Raw genomic sequence first — 14579 nt, 5'->3', positions numbered from 1 at the left:
ATGGATGGTTAATTTAAAAACAAATTCATTAAAGAGAATTTAACACGTACTCACAATATATGTATTTATTTACATTTTGTTGAAATATAGTCTTTGAGTTTATAAGCATTAATAAAAAGATTAAAGATATAATTAAATGACGCTTAGTGAGAAAATATCAAATATATGAATGAATGGCGAGAAATTTAGAAAAAATAAATAAAATGCAGCTGAATTCTTATTTGAAAAAGGGTAAACATCAAGAGCTTTTAATGGGCCACCATTTTGCAGTATTGACTATCGTTACTTATCGATAATTAGTAATCGCAGTTGTGTTTGCGTGCCTATCGTTTTGCCTCTGGCAGCGAGAATTGACTTTGGCGTTTGGTGTGTCGTCGTTTGTAAAGTGCCGTTAGTTAACAAACGACGCTGCTGGCGAACAGACGACGAACAAGGACGGAGCTAAGCAAGCGGACAACGGACAACAAACAATCCACACGGACATACACAAACAAGCACACACGCACACACACACACACATAAGCTCGCACGCACTCACGCGCAGGCACAAACAGTGTGTGTGTGGAAGGTACGACGGCAACGACGATGATGATGATGATGATGATGAGGATGTTGGAAGGAGGCAGGCCCTAAAAGTATGCAAAATAAAGAGGCAGAGAATGACGAGAAATTCAGCGAAATACAATTCGTCCCTTTATTTGGCAACAACAACTACAACCACAACAACAGCAGCAGCAAAAGCAGGAGCAGAAATAACAACAACAAGGAAAGCAACAAGAACAACAACAACAATTGAACAGCATTAACGCAATGAACAATGGGAGAGAGCAGCGAAAATGTGAAAGATTATAATTAAATGTACATACATATGCATACATCATGGTACATACACGTACACAAATGTAAAATATAAATACAATGTGCGAGTAGTAGTAGGATATGTATGTACGTATATACTTGTTGTTCGATGTATGTATGTATTTGTATTTGTATCGTATGTATGTACTACATTGTATGTGTATGCGCACACACATTTTTATGCAAACACATATGCACAACGAAATACCCAACAAACAAAATACATACAGCTAGAAAAACACATTGGCCAAAATACGTAATTCATTTTTAACAAAGCTCTCAACAACAACAACAACTACAGTAGCAATAACAACCACAACAAAAACAACAACAACAACGGCAGCAGCAGCAACAGTGACAAAGTCGCAGTGATTTGTTGCCAGCGCGCGTGTGTGTGTGTGTGTGTGCCTACGTGTGTACACATACATATACAGCCATAAAACCATACAACAAGCAAAGCAAAGAAAAAAGAGAAAAACAACAACAACAACTAAAAAAAAAAAAACAAACTAGATTATTGTCGTCGTCAACAAATACAACGAATATAAATTTTTATACAATTTAATTTTTGCATAACACAAAACGAAAAATAAAAAAACTAACTAAACTCAACTAACGAAACACAATAATAATAATAAAAAACAAACAACAACAACAACAACGAAAAAGAGTCCACCACGAAAGAGAGCGAGCTGGCAAGTGAAAGAGAGCAAGAGAGTAACGAGCGCAAGAGAGGGACAGCAAACTAAGAACGGCGACGCATAAACAAACCGAAACTGAAAATATTTGCCCAAAGTATTACAATATACCCCACGAACAAGAAGAAGAACAAACAAAAAAAAATAAAATAAAACGAAGCGCAAAACGAAAGAGCAGCAAGGACTAAAAGATAAAGAAGAAGAAGAAGACGTAGACGTAGTCGTAGTCGTAGTCGTAGAAGAAGGAATAGGAAACGAAGAAGGCAACTAGAAACAACAACAATCCGAAAAGCGAAAAGCGGGAGCCTGGCACGTTCCACACACACACACAGCCAAACAAAATGAATATGCTACACAGTTTCAGCAGTGGAGGCGCTTCCAACGCCGCAGGCGATGTCACCAGCGGTGAGTGAGAAAAACTTTTTCCCCCTCTGCTTAGATTCCAGATACCCAGTAAGCATTTTCAGAGCGGGTTTATTCAGAAATCATTTGATTAGTGGCAAGAAATGCAAAAATAAAATACGACCAATTATTTTTAATTTGAATATTTTAATTCTATATTAATTCTCGTTTTATTACGATATGATTATACTATTCATCTTTCATTTTATAAGTAATAAATATTATCAGTATTCTTTCACATTATTCGTTTTCAAAACATTGATGTTTTTTATTTTACATAATATGTGTTCTGGAATAAATTGCGATTTATCAGCAACTAAAAATAATTATAATTTTCAGTATTATTTTTATTTTTATAATTTCATTTCTATTTTATGCAATATCAATTTCGATTTGGCAGCAACTATTTAATATTTTTTATTTTCAGTATCCTTTTCTGTAATATTTTTGTTCTATAATTTAATTTCTATTTTATGCGATGTTTTCAGAAATAAATTACCATTAAGAAGCAACTCCAACATAATTATTATTTTTCAGCTTTTTTTCCACATTATTCATATTAAACTTAAATTCTTTGTTTCCAATATATTTTTTATAATTTAATTTCCAATTTTATGTTTTAAGAAAATAAAAGTAAACATATTTTTCAATATTTGTAATATAAGTATTCCTTTCTGGTATTCATATTCAAATAAAAATTCCTACGTTTCCCATAAATGCTTAAAATATGAATTTTATTTGTTGTACAATGTTCGTGTTAGTATTTTGTTTGTTTGTTTGTTTTTTTTTTGGCAAGCCCAGCACAAGGAGTAACTTATGTTTGAAAGTACAACAGCTGTGTGTGTACAAGAATGTATCTGTATCTGTTTCTCTGTCTCTCGCTCTCTCTCACTCTCTTTCTCTCGCTGTCTCTTACACTGTGTTTTGTGTTGTTGATGATTAGAAAGTTTCGCAGCTGAAGGTGAGAAAGCAAAATAAAAGACAAATGCGAGTGTATTCTGAACTATTGGAATGGAACTTTTTGTTTTTTGTTGGTTTGTTCATGCGTGTGTGTGTGTGTGTGAGTGTGTTGGTGTAATGTGGTTGTATATACAAATATATGCTATGTGTATACTACTGTGTATACTATATACTGTATATTATACACCCAATTTTTTTTGTTGGATGTTCAATTTCAAATTAATTTTTTGTAGCATACTTTTTGGGGCGAAGTTGCTTTTGTAAAGACTTTTGTGAAATTTCATGCAGAATTTCTTTGTATTTCCATATGAAAGCAGCTAACTTAAGAATAGTAATTGAAGCCTAAGTTGGAAGAATCATTATTATTATGAAACTGGCTGAAAGAAACTTTCGAAAGAGTTCATTAATCAATAGAGAGTAATTACAAGCGTCTACATTGTAAGTTATTACCTCCATCAGCGTTTTTGTTTTCGTTGTTCCTATTGCTATCATTAATTTGCCCTTGAAATTTGCCAATGTGCCACTTAAGTAACCGCATATGCCGCTAATTGACGTCGATTACTTTGTGTGTGTATCGGCTTTGTGAGTGAGTGAGTGAAGGCTCTCAATACATTTACATTTCCCTCCACCGTTGCACCTGTGAAATGCATTCAATTAAATTACACATACGACCCGGCGTACAAGCTTGTTGCGCCGTCAGTGCAAATGCAAAAGTTCACGGTCAGCCAAAGAATAAAAATTTGCATTCATCATTCCCACGTTCGCGCTGTGGCTCATGGCTTATACTAGCTGATGTCCTGTGGCCTGTGGCCTGTGTACCGTGTCCTGTGGCGTGTGGCATGTGGCATGTGGCCTGTTGAGCACCAAATGCATTTGTGTTGCGGTTGTGTTGCGTTGCCTTTGTTTGCCTAATTAAATGTACAATATATATTGGTTTTTAATGACGACCAAGCGGTAATTGCATTTGCCTTGTCCTTAAAGTCCTTTTCAAATGTACACACATACATATATATACATACATACATAACATACATACATCAAATGTCATCAGAGACAGCTGTCGGCTGCATTTAATATTTATTAAATTGAATTGCAATTAGTGTAATCAGAGGTGCATTCTTAGTGGCCATGGCCAAGGCAAACACACACACACACACGCACACACACACACTCTCTCTGTTTGTGTGTGTGGGTGGCAAACATATGTTCGGGCTCCAGCTTCCATTAACAATATGGCACTGTTGCAGGCAGGGGCAGGGCAGGGGCATGGTCATGGGGCATCCATCCACTCTCATCCACTGCTGACAAAGTAGAAAGGCAAAAGCAATTTGAGCGAAACAAACGAAATACCCTTTTGCGTCTCTTTCTGGCCAATGTTCTCGCTCGCTCTCTCTGTCTTTCTGTAGTTGTCCTGCTTCCCTATTACACACACACACTGTGTTGCCGTCTCGCTCTCGCCACAGCGAGTGGTTTGAGCGCTCAGTGCGTCGGCCTGTCATCAGCTGTTTTATGTTGTTAAGGGTCAAGAGTGTGCGTCGCAGGTGTTGCCAACACCGCATGCTCGTATTTCACTTCGTCTTCTTCCTCTTCACCTCTCTTCTCCTCCCCCCTCGGACAGCGCGCAACACGAGCTTCACACACAAACACACACACACACCCAAAAACTGGGTAGACACACATTATCTAGTTGAGGATTGAGGAAAGCTTTCTTCCCTCTCCCTTTTTCCCTTTTTTTTTTTGTTCTTCTTCCATTTTTTTATTTTCGCCATCGGCGAGTCAAGGTTATCAGACCTCACACCCGCCTGCCCTGACCTGCTTCGCTCTTGCTCTTGCTGTGGCTTTTGGTCTAGGTCTTGGTCTTGGTTCCTTCGTTTGTTCGTTTCTTCGTTTGTTCGAGACCAAGTGCTGGCGTCTTGCGTTCTTAATTGAACTGTTTAAGCGTTTTACAAATGGGTTTAAATGAGGTTTGAACCGGCAACATTATTGTGATTAATCCCTTGGGGGCTACAACGAACATTGAGCGCTCAGCGTGTTTCATCTGCTTCGGTCGAAACTTTTTCTATTATTGATGGCATTTATTCGAATTTCGAATTAAGCCAAATTAGTAATTCGAGGATTATTAAGAAAAATAGTAAATAAATACAGAATAATAATAATAATAATAATAATAATAATAATAATAATAATAATAATAATAATAATAATAATAATAATAATAATAATAATAATAATAATAATAATAATAATAAGAATAATAATAATAATAATAATAATAATAAAATTTTCAATTTTTTTTAAATTTTTTTATATTGTTTTGCAATCTATTATTTCCATTATCGTATAATTCAAAGTGAGAATTCTTTTTTTTTTATTTTGTAGATTTTTAAATGAATTATAAAATAATAGAAAGAATTTTAAAAATAAATTGTTTTAAATTTATTTATGTTTTATAACTACTAAACAACTGAAATTATTAATTTAATTAATTAGTACTGTGATCCATTATTCCCGCAATTGTAAATTACAGATTAGGACTTTTAAAATTCCATTTGAATTCTTGTAAAGTAACATTTAGTTATTGCTAGAGTATTCTAATATATTATTCCGAACATTGTAATATTTCGAATTGAAGTTTGATTTGAATTAACTAATTATTTATTATTAATTTGGAAAGTATTCCAATTTCCATTTCCCACAATAAAAAGATTACTTCAATTGTGTTTTCCAAAATTCAATTATTGATTTACGAAATATTCGAATCCATTATTCCCATAATAAGCCGAACCATGTGTAGCTAGAGAGCTGTATATTGTATACAAAGAATATTTAGAAATGCGAGTGGGCAAATCTTTGGAGATTTACGTATAAATCGTTTTGGGTTAGGCCATTGAGTTGCCATGTCACGGAGTCGCTATCCGAAATCCTTTCCATCAAATTTCCATTCTAATTAGAGAAGCGCGCGCGCGTCTTTCGCTCAGCCATTTTCCTATCCTATTAGCATATTTGTGTAAGAATACATACGCATATAGTATAGTGAGTATGTATGTGTGTGTGTGTGTGTGTGTGTAGCATGTAAGCCTTTTAATGCCAAGTGTATGCATAGCATTCATAACAGACATACGGACATAGTATACTAAGTAAGTAAGCGTTGATATCAAGCCGAGAGTAAACAGGAAAGCCAGCAAAATTGACAGTGAGGACAAAACGATTGAGGTCGCTCTGTCTCTCTTCCTTTCTCTCTCTCTCTCTCTCTCTCTCTCTCTCTTTCTCTTTTGCAACTTCCACGGAGTGGGAAGAAAGTGGCACGTTGACTGTGCGCCATCAATCAAGTGCAACTTTAGGGAGGGGCCCAAAGGCGTAACTGAAGCTGCAGGATTTGCAGGATAGGGTTAGGGTTAAGGTCTGAGATTAGGGTCTAGGGTCTGGGATTTAATGACAATTTCTGTTTCTCTGCTCGCTGTCTTTTCGTTTTTCCGTAGTTGCTCATTAATTTGATGTTCTCCTCCCTTCCTCCCAACAACAGATAGCGAACTTAAGGTACGCCTGATTGCCAATGTGAAGAAGGAGGTGAAACAGCTCATGGAGGAGGCGGTCACCAAGAAGTACATCCACGAGGAGAGCAGCTCCGTCACATCGCTGTGCGGCGCCGTCGAGGCGTGCCTCAGCCATGGACTGCGTCGTCGTGCCCTTGGCCTATTCAAGACCTCATCGACCACGGCGCTGATACAGAAGATTGCCAAAATCTGTCCCGAGGCCGACTATGTGAGTCGTCGCCTGCTCGAGCTGGAGCTGGCCCACGAGAGTCATGCGGTCAGCAATAAGCGTTCGTCGTCCAGCAGCGACAGCATCATCAAGCCGAAGCTCTTGAGCAAGGGCAGCGGCAGCAGCGGATCGGTGACGACCATCAACACGGCGTCGTCGTCATCGGTTATCGGTGGCGGGAACGGGAACAACGTCGCCTCGCCGCTGGGCAAATATCTGTGGATACGTCTGGCGTTGTATGAGAAACGTTTGGCCAAGATTATCGAGCATCTGGTGAGCAACGCTCAGAGCTATTACGATCGCGAAGCGCTGGTCGCCGATCCCGATTATGGTTCCATACTCAGCTCGCTGCTTGTGGGTCCTTGTGCTCTGGAGTTCACACGCGCCAAGACTGCTGACCACTACTGGTCTGATCCTTGTGCCGACGAGCTGGTGAGTGCTTCCTTTACGAATGTAGCTACCTAAAGACTAGAGAGTATTAAGCCTTAAGTGAGAGACAGTAACAATAATTAAAACATCTCATCAGAATAAGAGAATTTATATTAAAGAAAGGAACTAGTTTTGTAATACCTGAATAAATTCATTTAAGGAAATGTCATGAACATAATATATTATACAATTACCACATGCACGTATTCGATTGCGCATACGACCTGTAAGCTGTAAGTTTCAGTCGTATGCTAATCGCGGTTAGAGTTGTTAACTTTTTCTATAATAAGAATTGTGATTAAAATCATATAGCTAGAAATCTGAATTTTATATATTGATGCACTTTAATAACTTTCATCGATTAAAAACTAACCAAAAGCGAGGCAGACTTTACTATATATTTATTGTATTTGTATTTATTTCATTTATTTTACAACTGTGTTCTTTGAAATAGCAGTGCTTACGACCCACACATTTAAAATTAAAAGAATTCTATATGTATATTGAACTCCATTTTAAATTGATTGTCAATCCATTTGCATTTGCTAATTCGTTTCTCTTTCCATCGCGTTTGCAGGTGCAACGTCATCGCATCAGCTCTGGCAACCGGACACCGCCCACCTGTCATCGGCCAATTATCAATTTCAAGCGAAGCTTGCACACCAGCTCCGAGGACACGAGCAGCGGCAGCTTCAAGGCCTGCTCGCCGGCGAGCGTGGCCAAGGATTATGTGGAGTCGCTGCATCAGAACTCACGCACCACGCTCCTCTATGGCAAGAACAATGTGCTGGTGCTGCCGAAGGACGTGTCCGAGCCGATGCCCGGTTACCTCAGTTTGCATCAGAGCGTTCAATCGCTGACCATCAAATGGACGCCAAATCAACTGATGAATGGCTACAACGACACGGATGGCGTGGACAAGAGTTACTATTGGAGCTATGCCCTCAATATCAATGTGGATGAGATTGTCTATGTGCATTGCCATCAGAATCGTGGCGGCGACACCGGCGGCACCATCATCCTCGTCGGTCAGGATGGCGTTCAACGTCCTCCGATACACTTCCCCGAGGGTGGACATCTGCAGGCGTTTCTCAGCTGCCTGGAGACGGGTCTGTTGCCACATGGCCAGCTGGATCCTCCGCTGTGGTCACAACGGGGCATTGGCAAACTGTTTCCCTGGCCGAAGAGTGTACGTCGGCACATTCTGCCATCGGTGATGGAATCGTCCAGCGACGAGACACCCATCGATTATGTCTTTCGTGTGGTCAGCAAAAGTCAGCACGAAGAGTTTTGTAAGTCTCCCTTTTCCTTTTTCTTTTAACTTCTATATTTATATTAATTTCAATATGTCTTTTAGTGGCCACACATCCCATATTGGAGCTGGGACGCTCGAGTCCACGTCGCAAGCATCTGGGCAGCTGCTCAACCACCGGCAGCAGCGATTGCTCCAGCAAGAGTCTGTCCATCGATCAGAGCAGCAATCCGGATCCGCCCTTGATACAGGCCAGCCAAACCGCCAGCATTGAGCTTGTCTGTTCCACAATGCGGCGTCAGATCATCTCGCGCGCTTTCTACGGCTGGCTGGCCTATTGTCGCCATCTATCTACGGTTCGCACCCATCTTTCTGGCCTCGTTAATGGCCGTATTACACCAGATCGTAAGTATCCCAAGAGTTGCGGGTTAAATTTGAGTCGTGCAATGTGCATTAAATACTCAAAATACTAGTTACCTATTAAGACTGTTTTCTGTCCATCTGTGCTAGATTTAAGACATAATTTTCTATAGAAATATACATTTCGCTACATTTCAGTATATTTTCGGTATATTAATTTAGTATATTTTAAAGATATCACATAAAGTTATCTCTTGTTGACATCATTTGTTGTTTCCATATTCAAAATTTACATTTCGGTACACTTCAGTATATTTTCGGTATATTAATTTAGTATATTTTAAAGATATCACATAGAGTTATCTCTTGTTGACATCATTTGTTGTTTCCATATACAAAATATACATTTCGGTACACTTCAGTATATTTTTGGCATATTAATTTAGTATATTTCAAAGATATTACTTAGAGCTATCTCTTGTTGACAGCATTTGTTATATCAATATACCAAATATATATTACGGTACATTTCAGAATATTTTCGGTATATTAATTTAGTATATTTTAAAGATACCACCTAAATCTATCTCTTGTTGACAGCATTTGTTATAGCAATATACCAAATTACATTTCGGTACATTCCAGTATATTTTCGGTATATATTTTTAGTATATTTTAAAGATACCACTTAGAGCCATCTCTTGTTGACAGCATTTGTTACAATATCAATATACCAAATTTACATTTCGGTACATTTCATGATTTTTTTCGGTATATTAATTTAGTATAATTTAACAATAAAGAATAGAGCCATTATTTGTCGACAGCATCTGTTATATAAATATACCAAATATACATTCCAGTATATTTCAGTATTTTTCGTTATATTTATTTAGTATGTTTTAACCATGCAGCATAGATTTATCATTGGTTGACATATTTGTTAGGAAAATATACCAAATATAGATTTTCGAATATTTCGGTATTTTAAGGTATATAAATTCAGTATGTTTTACCATACCGAATTATTATTTGTCGACATCATTTGCTTTAGAAATATACCAAATTTATATTTCTGTATTCTTCAGTATTTTTTCGGTATATTAATTTAGTATATTAAAGTAATAATACTGCACTGTTCTGCTGTCATTGAGAATGCATAGCGGATATCTCACAGTTGAGTACACTCGACTGTTGGTCTCTTACTTATTTTCCATTGACTAACGACTTTCTTAGGAAATCTGTTAAATATGAAATGTAAAGAGCAGAAAAAAATAGTATAGACCAGTTTAGTATTTTCTACTTAAACAGATTAACGTACAATGTTGCAATACAAGCGTAATATGAATACTTCTGCAAGTAAAGAATGGGTAACTAACCAAAATCCTAACTTTGTCTCTTCGCAGTCGCGGCCGATGAGGAAGGATTGTCGCGTCAAAAATGGAATGCCATGAATGTGGACGGGGTGGTGTCCAGCGAGCTGGAGCTCTATCGCCTCGTCTACTTTGGCGGCGTGGAGCATGAAGTGCGCAAAGAGGTTTGGCCCTATCTGCTGGGTCACTATGCCTTCGGCTCGACGCCCGAGGAGCGACAGAAGCAGGACGAGACGTGCAAGCATTACTACGAGACCACGATGAGCGAATGGTTGGCTGTGGAGGCGATTGTGCGGCAGCGGGAGAAGGAGAAGACCGCTTTGGCGGTGGCCAAGCTCAGTGCTGAGCAGGCACGCCAAGCGGCGAAGGCAAATTCGAACAGCAATCCGCATGAGTTGCTGCTGCCCAATGGCAGTCGACCATTGAATCGTGTGGATGTCGAGGAGGGCGAGGGCGAGGGTGAAGGCGAGAATGATGTGTTCGATGACAATGATTTCTCGGACATATCCGACCCGGGCGATGAGTTCGATGAGCAGCCAGGGGAGAAGGGGCAAGCTCAGCAAAAACCAGAGCAAACTCCAGACGATGCTGAGGGCGAGGATGAGGCTGGAGAGGAGGAGGAGGAGGAGAGGCCGCAGCTTAGCGAGCAGGTGGTGTTAGAGTTCCAGAACATCGATGATATGGAACCGTTGCGGTTGCAGGAGAACTGCTTTGCCGACTCGGAGGTGGAAGGCGACCTGGGCTTGGCCCTCGATGGCTGCGGCAATATCTTGATGTTGAGCATCAAGAGTTCACCCTCCACCAGCAGCTACGAGACGGTGGGCAATGAGTTTACTGATCTTGCCTTTGCCAAGGCCAGCGAGAAATCTGAAACAGAAGCTGAGGCAGAGGAAGGGGAAGAAGGTGTGGCTGAGGATGAGCCCTGTGGCCAGCTGAGCAAATTTCATAGCGCCGACGATGTGCGTCACGATGAGGAGCATCCGGCCACCGCAGTCATCATCACCGAGGCGGCATCCCTGGACGATCTTGACATACAATGCAACGACGACGAGCCCACCGAGGAGTTCACCTCACGCAAAACCAGTCTCATGTCGCCCCTCAACGAGGACATCACTGTGGTCGCCTCCCTCGATGCCCTGCAGGAGCCAAAGTCCGCCTGCGTCTCGCCGGCCAGCTCCAATGGCGGTGTCTACAGCGTCGAGTTGCTGGAACAGTTCGGTTTGAATCTGCATCGCATTGAGAAGGATGTGCAGCGTTGCGATCGCAACTATTGGTACTTTGCCAACGAGAATCTGGACAAGCTGCGCAATGTGATATCCACATACGTGTGGGAGCACCTCGACATTGGCTACATGCAGGGCATGTGCGATCTGGTTGCTCCACTTCTGGTTATCTTCGACGATGAGTCGCTCAGCTACAGCTGCTTCTGCAAGCTCATGGAGCGCATGATCGAGAACTTTCCCAGCGGCGGTGCGATGGACATGCACTTTGCCAACATGCGGTAAGTAAATGGAAAGTTTACACATTAGAGGATCGTTATTTACTTTCTTCTTTAAACGCAGTTCCCTCATTCAAATACTCGACTCGGAGATGTACGATTTGATGGACTCGAATGGCGACTACACGCACTTCTACTTCTGTTACCGCTGGTTCCTCTTGGACTTTAAACGCGAGCTCATCTATGACGATGTCTTTGCCACCTGGGAGGTCATCTGGGCGGCCAAGCACATTGCATCCGGACATTTTGTGCTCTTCCTGGCGCTGGCGCTGCTCGAAACCTATCGCGACATCATCTTGTCCAACAGCATGGACTTTACCGATGTCATCAAGTTCTTCAATGGTATGCCTTGATCTATATCACATTTGAGCTTGTAACTTATGCTAAATCCTTTCCAGAAATGGCCGAACGTCATAATGCCCAGTCGATCCTTCAGCTGTCACGCAGTCTCGTCTTGCAATTGCAGACAATAATTGAGAACAAATAAGTTGGCAAATAGAACTCGAACTCGAACTCGAACTCGAACTCGAACTAGAAGTGGATCTCACTTTATGCGTGTAGTGTTTTTTTTTTTATTTAGGAGCTGTGTGTGTGTGTGTGAGTGTGTAGTTGTGTAGAAGAGTTGTTTAGTAGCACTTAGTAGGCTCAACTAACTAAAATGCCAGAGTTGATGCACACGCAATACAGTAGTGTAGTGTAATGTACTTCGCAATCAGTATTTGGAACTTATGGTCGACAGAGTCAGCATGAGATAGAGGGAGATAGAAAATAGCACATACATACATACATACATTCCTAATGCGACTAACACATACAAACCTACTCACGCTCAGGCTATGTGAGTTAAATGAGCGAAGCAGCCAATAGATAATGCACCGTTAGAGCACGCGACGCTCTCTCGTGAGAGCAAATTGTTATGTTACATGCATAGTTATCGTTTATCGGTTATCGATGTTTTATTTTTGTGTTGGAAGAAACGGCTGGGAATCGTTTTAGAAGCGCTTTAACCCTGAAAACACATTGTTAACAATAAATTAAACACACACACACACACATACGTTTAAATCAATGTGAAATTGCAAATTTGATTAAGTCAAAGACAAAAACAAAAAACAAAAACAAATGCATACGAAACTAAGCCATAAAGAAATGTAGTGACCTGAAAAGAATAAGAAAAGAATTAAAAAAAAAAAACAAATATATATAACAAAAATAAACTATATAATATGAAATAATCACCAAATTCACTGTAAACCAAAAAAACAAAAAACAAAAAAAATAATCGATATATATGGAAAAGAAAAGAATATACATGATACATACCTATTTAGAGGCAGTTACCGAGATGCAAATGCATAATATTTATACCTTTTGTATATTTAGAAGCGAGAATATTGTATTATATACATACTTATACATATACATATTCATATATATAAATATATATATATATATATACACATATATACATACATATGCACTAATTGCAAAATGCTGTGCGGGTTATATTATGGGAGCGGGGGAATTTTAAATGAAACAGCAACTGTTTCCACAATTGTTAATGTTATGTTATGCCATGTCATACACACACACACACACACACACACACACACATACACGCATACACTTGTAGTTGAAATGGGATGAAATGCGGGGATTTGGGGCTGGGATAATGACCAGATCTGATAGTTCCATTGTAATGTAATGCAGCACTGTGTAGATCGAGCAAGATTAGTAGAATACTATTATATATGATGATGATAATGATGATGATGATGATGTACGATGTACTTACTATACGAAATGTTATGAAGATGATATAATGTTGTTTGCTAGTCACAATAACGAAACGAATGATGATGAATCGATCGATCGATTTATCGATCTATCAAATGCCTGTCGTAATATACAACATATATATATATATAATTATATATATATACATAGACATATACTATATACCATACCATACATATATGTATATTTGTATTTGTATTGTTATAACCAAAAAGAAAAAAAAGAAAAAAAAACAAACACAAAAATTGCCTATTCATTTATCAGTGTTTTAAAGAATGAAAAGATGGAAAAAGATAAAAGCAAGAAAATGAAAAAGAAAAGGAGATAATTTTAAAGAAATTCAACAACATATTTGTTCATAAGATATCTTTACATTAATGTGAATCTTAATTGAAAGTATACATCCACTAAGTAGATCCACTTGCAAGGCTATTAGAGGGTAAGTAAAACCCAAAGTAGTATCAAATCCTGCTGCTGTTATCCTCGAATTCATAACATTGATGAAGCAAAAGAGGAAATCAAATTAAAGTAGTTCCTAGAAAAAAGCTTAATATTTCCCCCACCTCTCTCACTCTATCTCTCTCTCTCTCTCTCTGTCTCACTCAATCTTACTCTTTATCTTTTGCAGTAACTCGCTTGCTTGCTTGGATAAACTTCACAAGAACTCAGAATACATTTGGATACCCTGGAAATTGTGTCTACAACCGAATGTGTCACATGTTTTCCATTTTCAATAGAAATTTGTAGTTTGAAAATATTTGTTGCCTACTTTTGTGCGCTATTCAATCGAGTTACTGATTTTGAGTCTTATAGTGAAATGTGCCTCAAATGTGACTATTAAAGGGTATTGCCTAATCGATCATGAACTTGAAAACATTGTGAGTGCGTGTGTTGTTGTTTTTTTTTCTTGCTGAATCAAAGCACTTGCGTTCACATGTGCGTTGGATAGAATAGCGCAAGAGCTTAAATCGAAATGATATTGATGTAGACATAGACGTGGATGCTTATGACGATGACGATGATGATGATGATGAAGGCGATGACTGCCTGTCGATGACAATTTCTGGGATACTTTATGTGGCTGGTAGACGTGAAAGTAACAGAAACAAAAAAAAAAAAAAAAAAGTAAAAGAACCTAAAGTCGATATTTGGTACACACAAATACAAAGTGTGCAGGTTAGGCATGGCCA

General features: G+C 39.0%; 1 protein-coding gene across 2 annotated transcripts; it reads left to right on the top strand.

The window, feature by feature from the left end:
* Nucleotides 1-370: 370 nt before the first annotated feature.
* Nucleotides 371-12874, top strand: LOC133847613 (small G protein signaling modulator 2). 2 transcript variants are annotated; one of them, XM_062282773.1, is made up of 8 exons: nucleotides 371-1777; nucleotides 1814-1961; nucleotides 6442-7112; nucleotides 7687-8401; nucleotides 8467-8766; nucleotides 10128-11595; nucleotides 11657-11934; nucleotides 11991-12874. In XM_062282773.1, exons 2-8 carry the CDS (start codon nucleotides 1898-1900, stop codon nucleotides 12077-12079), a joined length of 3585 nt encoding a protein of 1194 aa, XP_062138757.1. In that variant the 5' UTR covers nucleotides 371-1777; nucleotides 1814-1897; the 3' UTR covers nucleotides 12080-12874. The 2 variants fall into 2 exon arrangements, with proteins under 2 accessions (XP_062138757.1, XP_062138756.1); XM_062282772.1 differs by having other exon boundaries at nucleotides 371-1961.
* Nucleotides 12875-14579: the final 1705 nt, after the last annotated feature.

The sequence above is a fragment of the Drosophila sulfurigaster genome, chromosome X, assembly GCF_023558435.1.
Source record: "Drosophila sulfurigaster albostrigata strain 15112-1811.04 chromosome X, ASM2355843v2, whole genome shotgun sequence".
Classification (NCBI taxonomy): Eukaryota; Metazoa; Arthropoda; class Insecta; order Diptera; family Drosophilidae; genus Drosophila; species Drosophila sulfurigaster.
The sequence above is the reverse complement of the archived record's forward strand: the minus strand, read 5'-3'. Positions and strand labels throughout refer to the sequence as shown.

What these genes read in the sequence shown, in the direction of transcription:
- LOC133847613 (XM_062282773.1), top strand. Translation starts at nt 1,898, where the DNA reads ATGAATATGCTACACAGTTTCAGCAGTGGAGGCGCTTCCAACGCCGCA. An exon ending in ATCCTTGTGCCGACGAGCTG is followed by an intron (nt 7,113 to 7,686) that starts GTGAGTGCTTCC and finishes TCGCGTTTGCAG; the next exon opens with GTGCAACGTCATCGCATCAG. An exon ending in ATGCACTTTGCCAACATGCG is followed by an intron (nt 11,596 to 11,656) that starts GTAAGTAAATGG and finishes CTTTAAACGCAG; the next exon opens with TTCCCTCATTCAAATACTCG.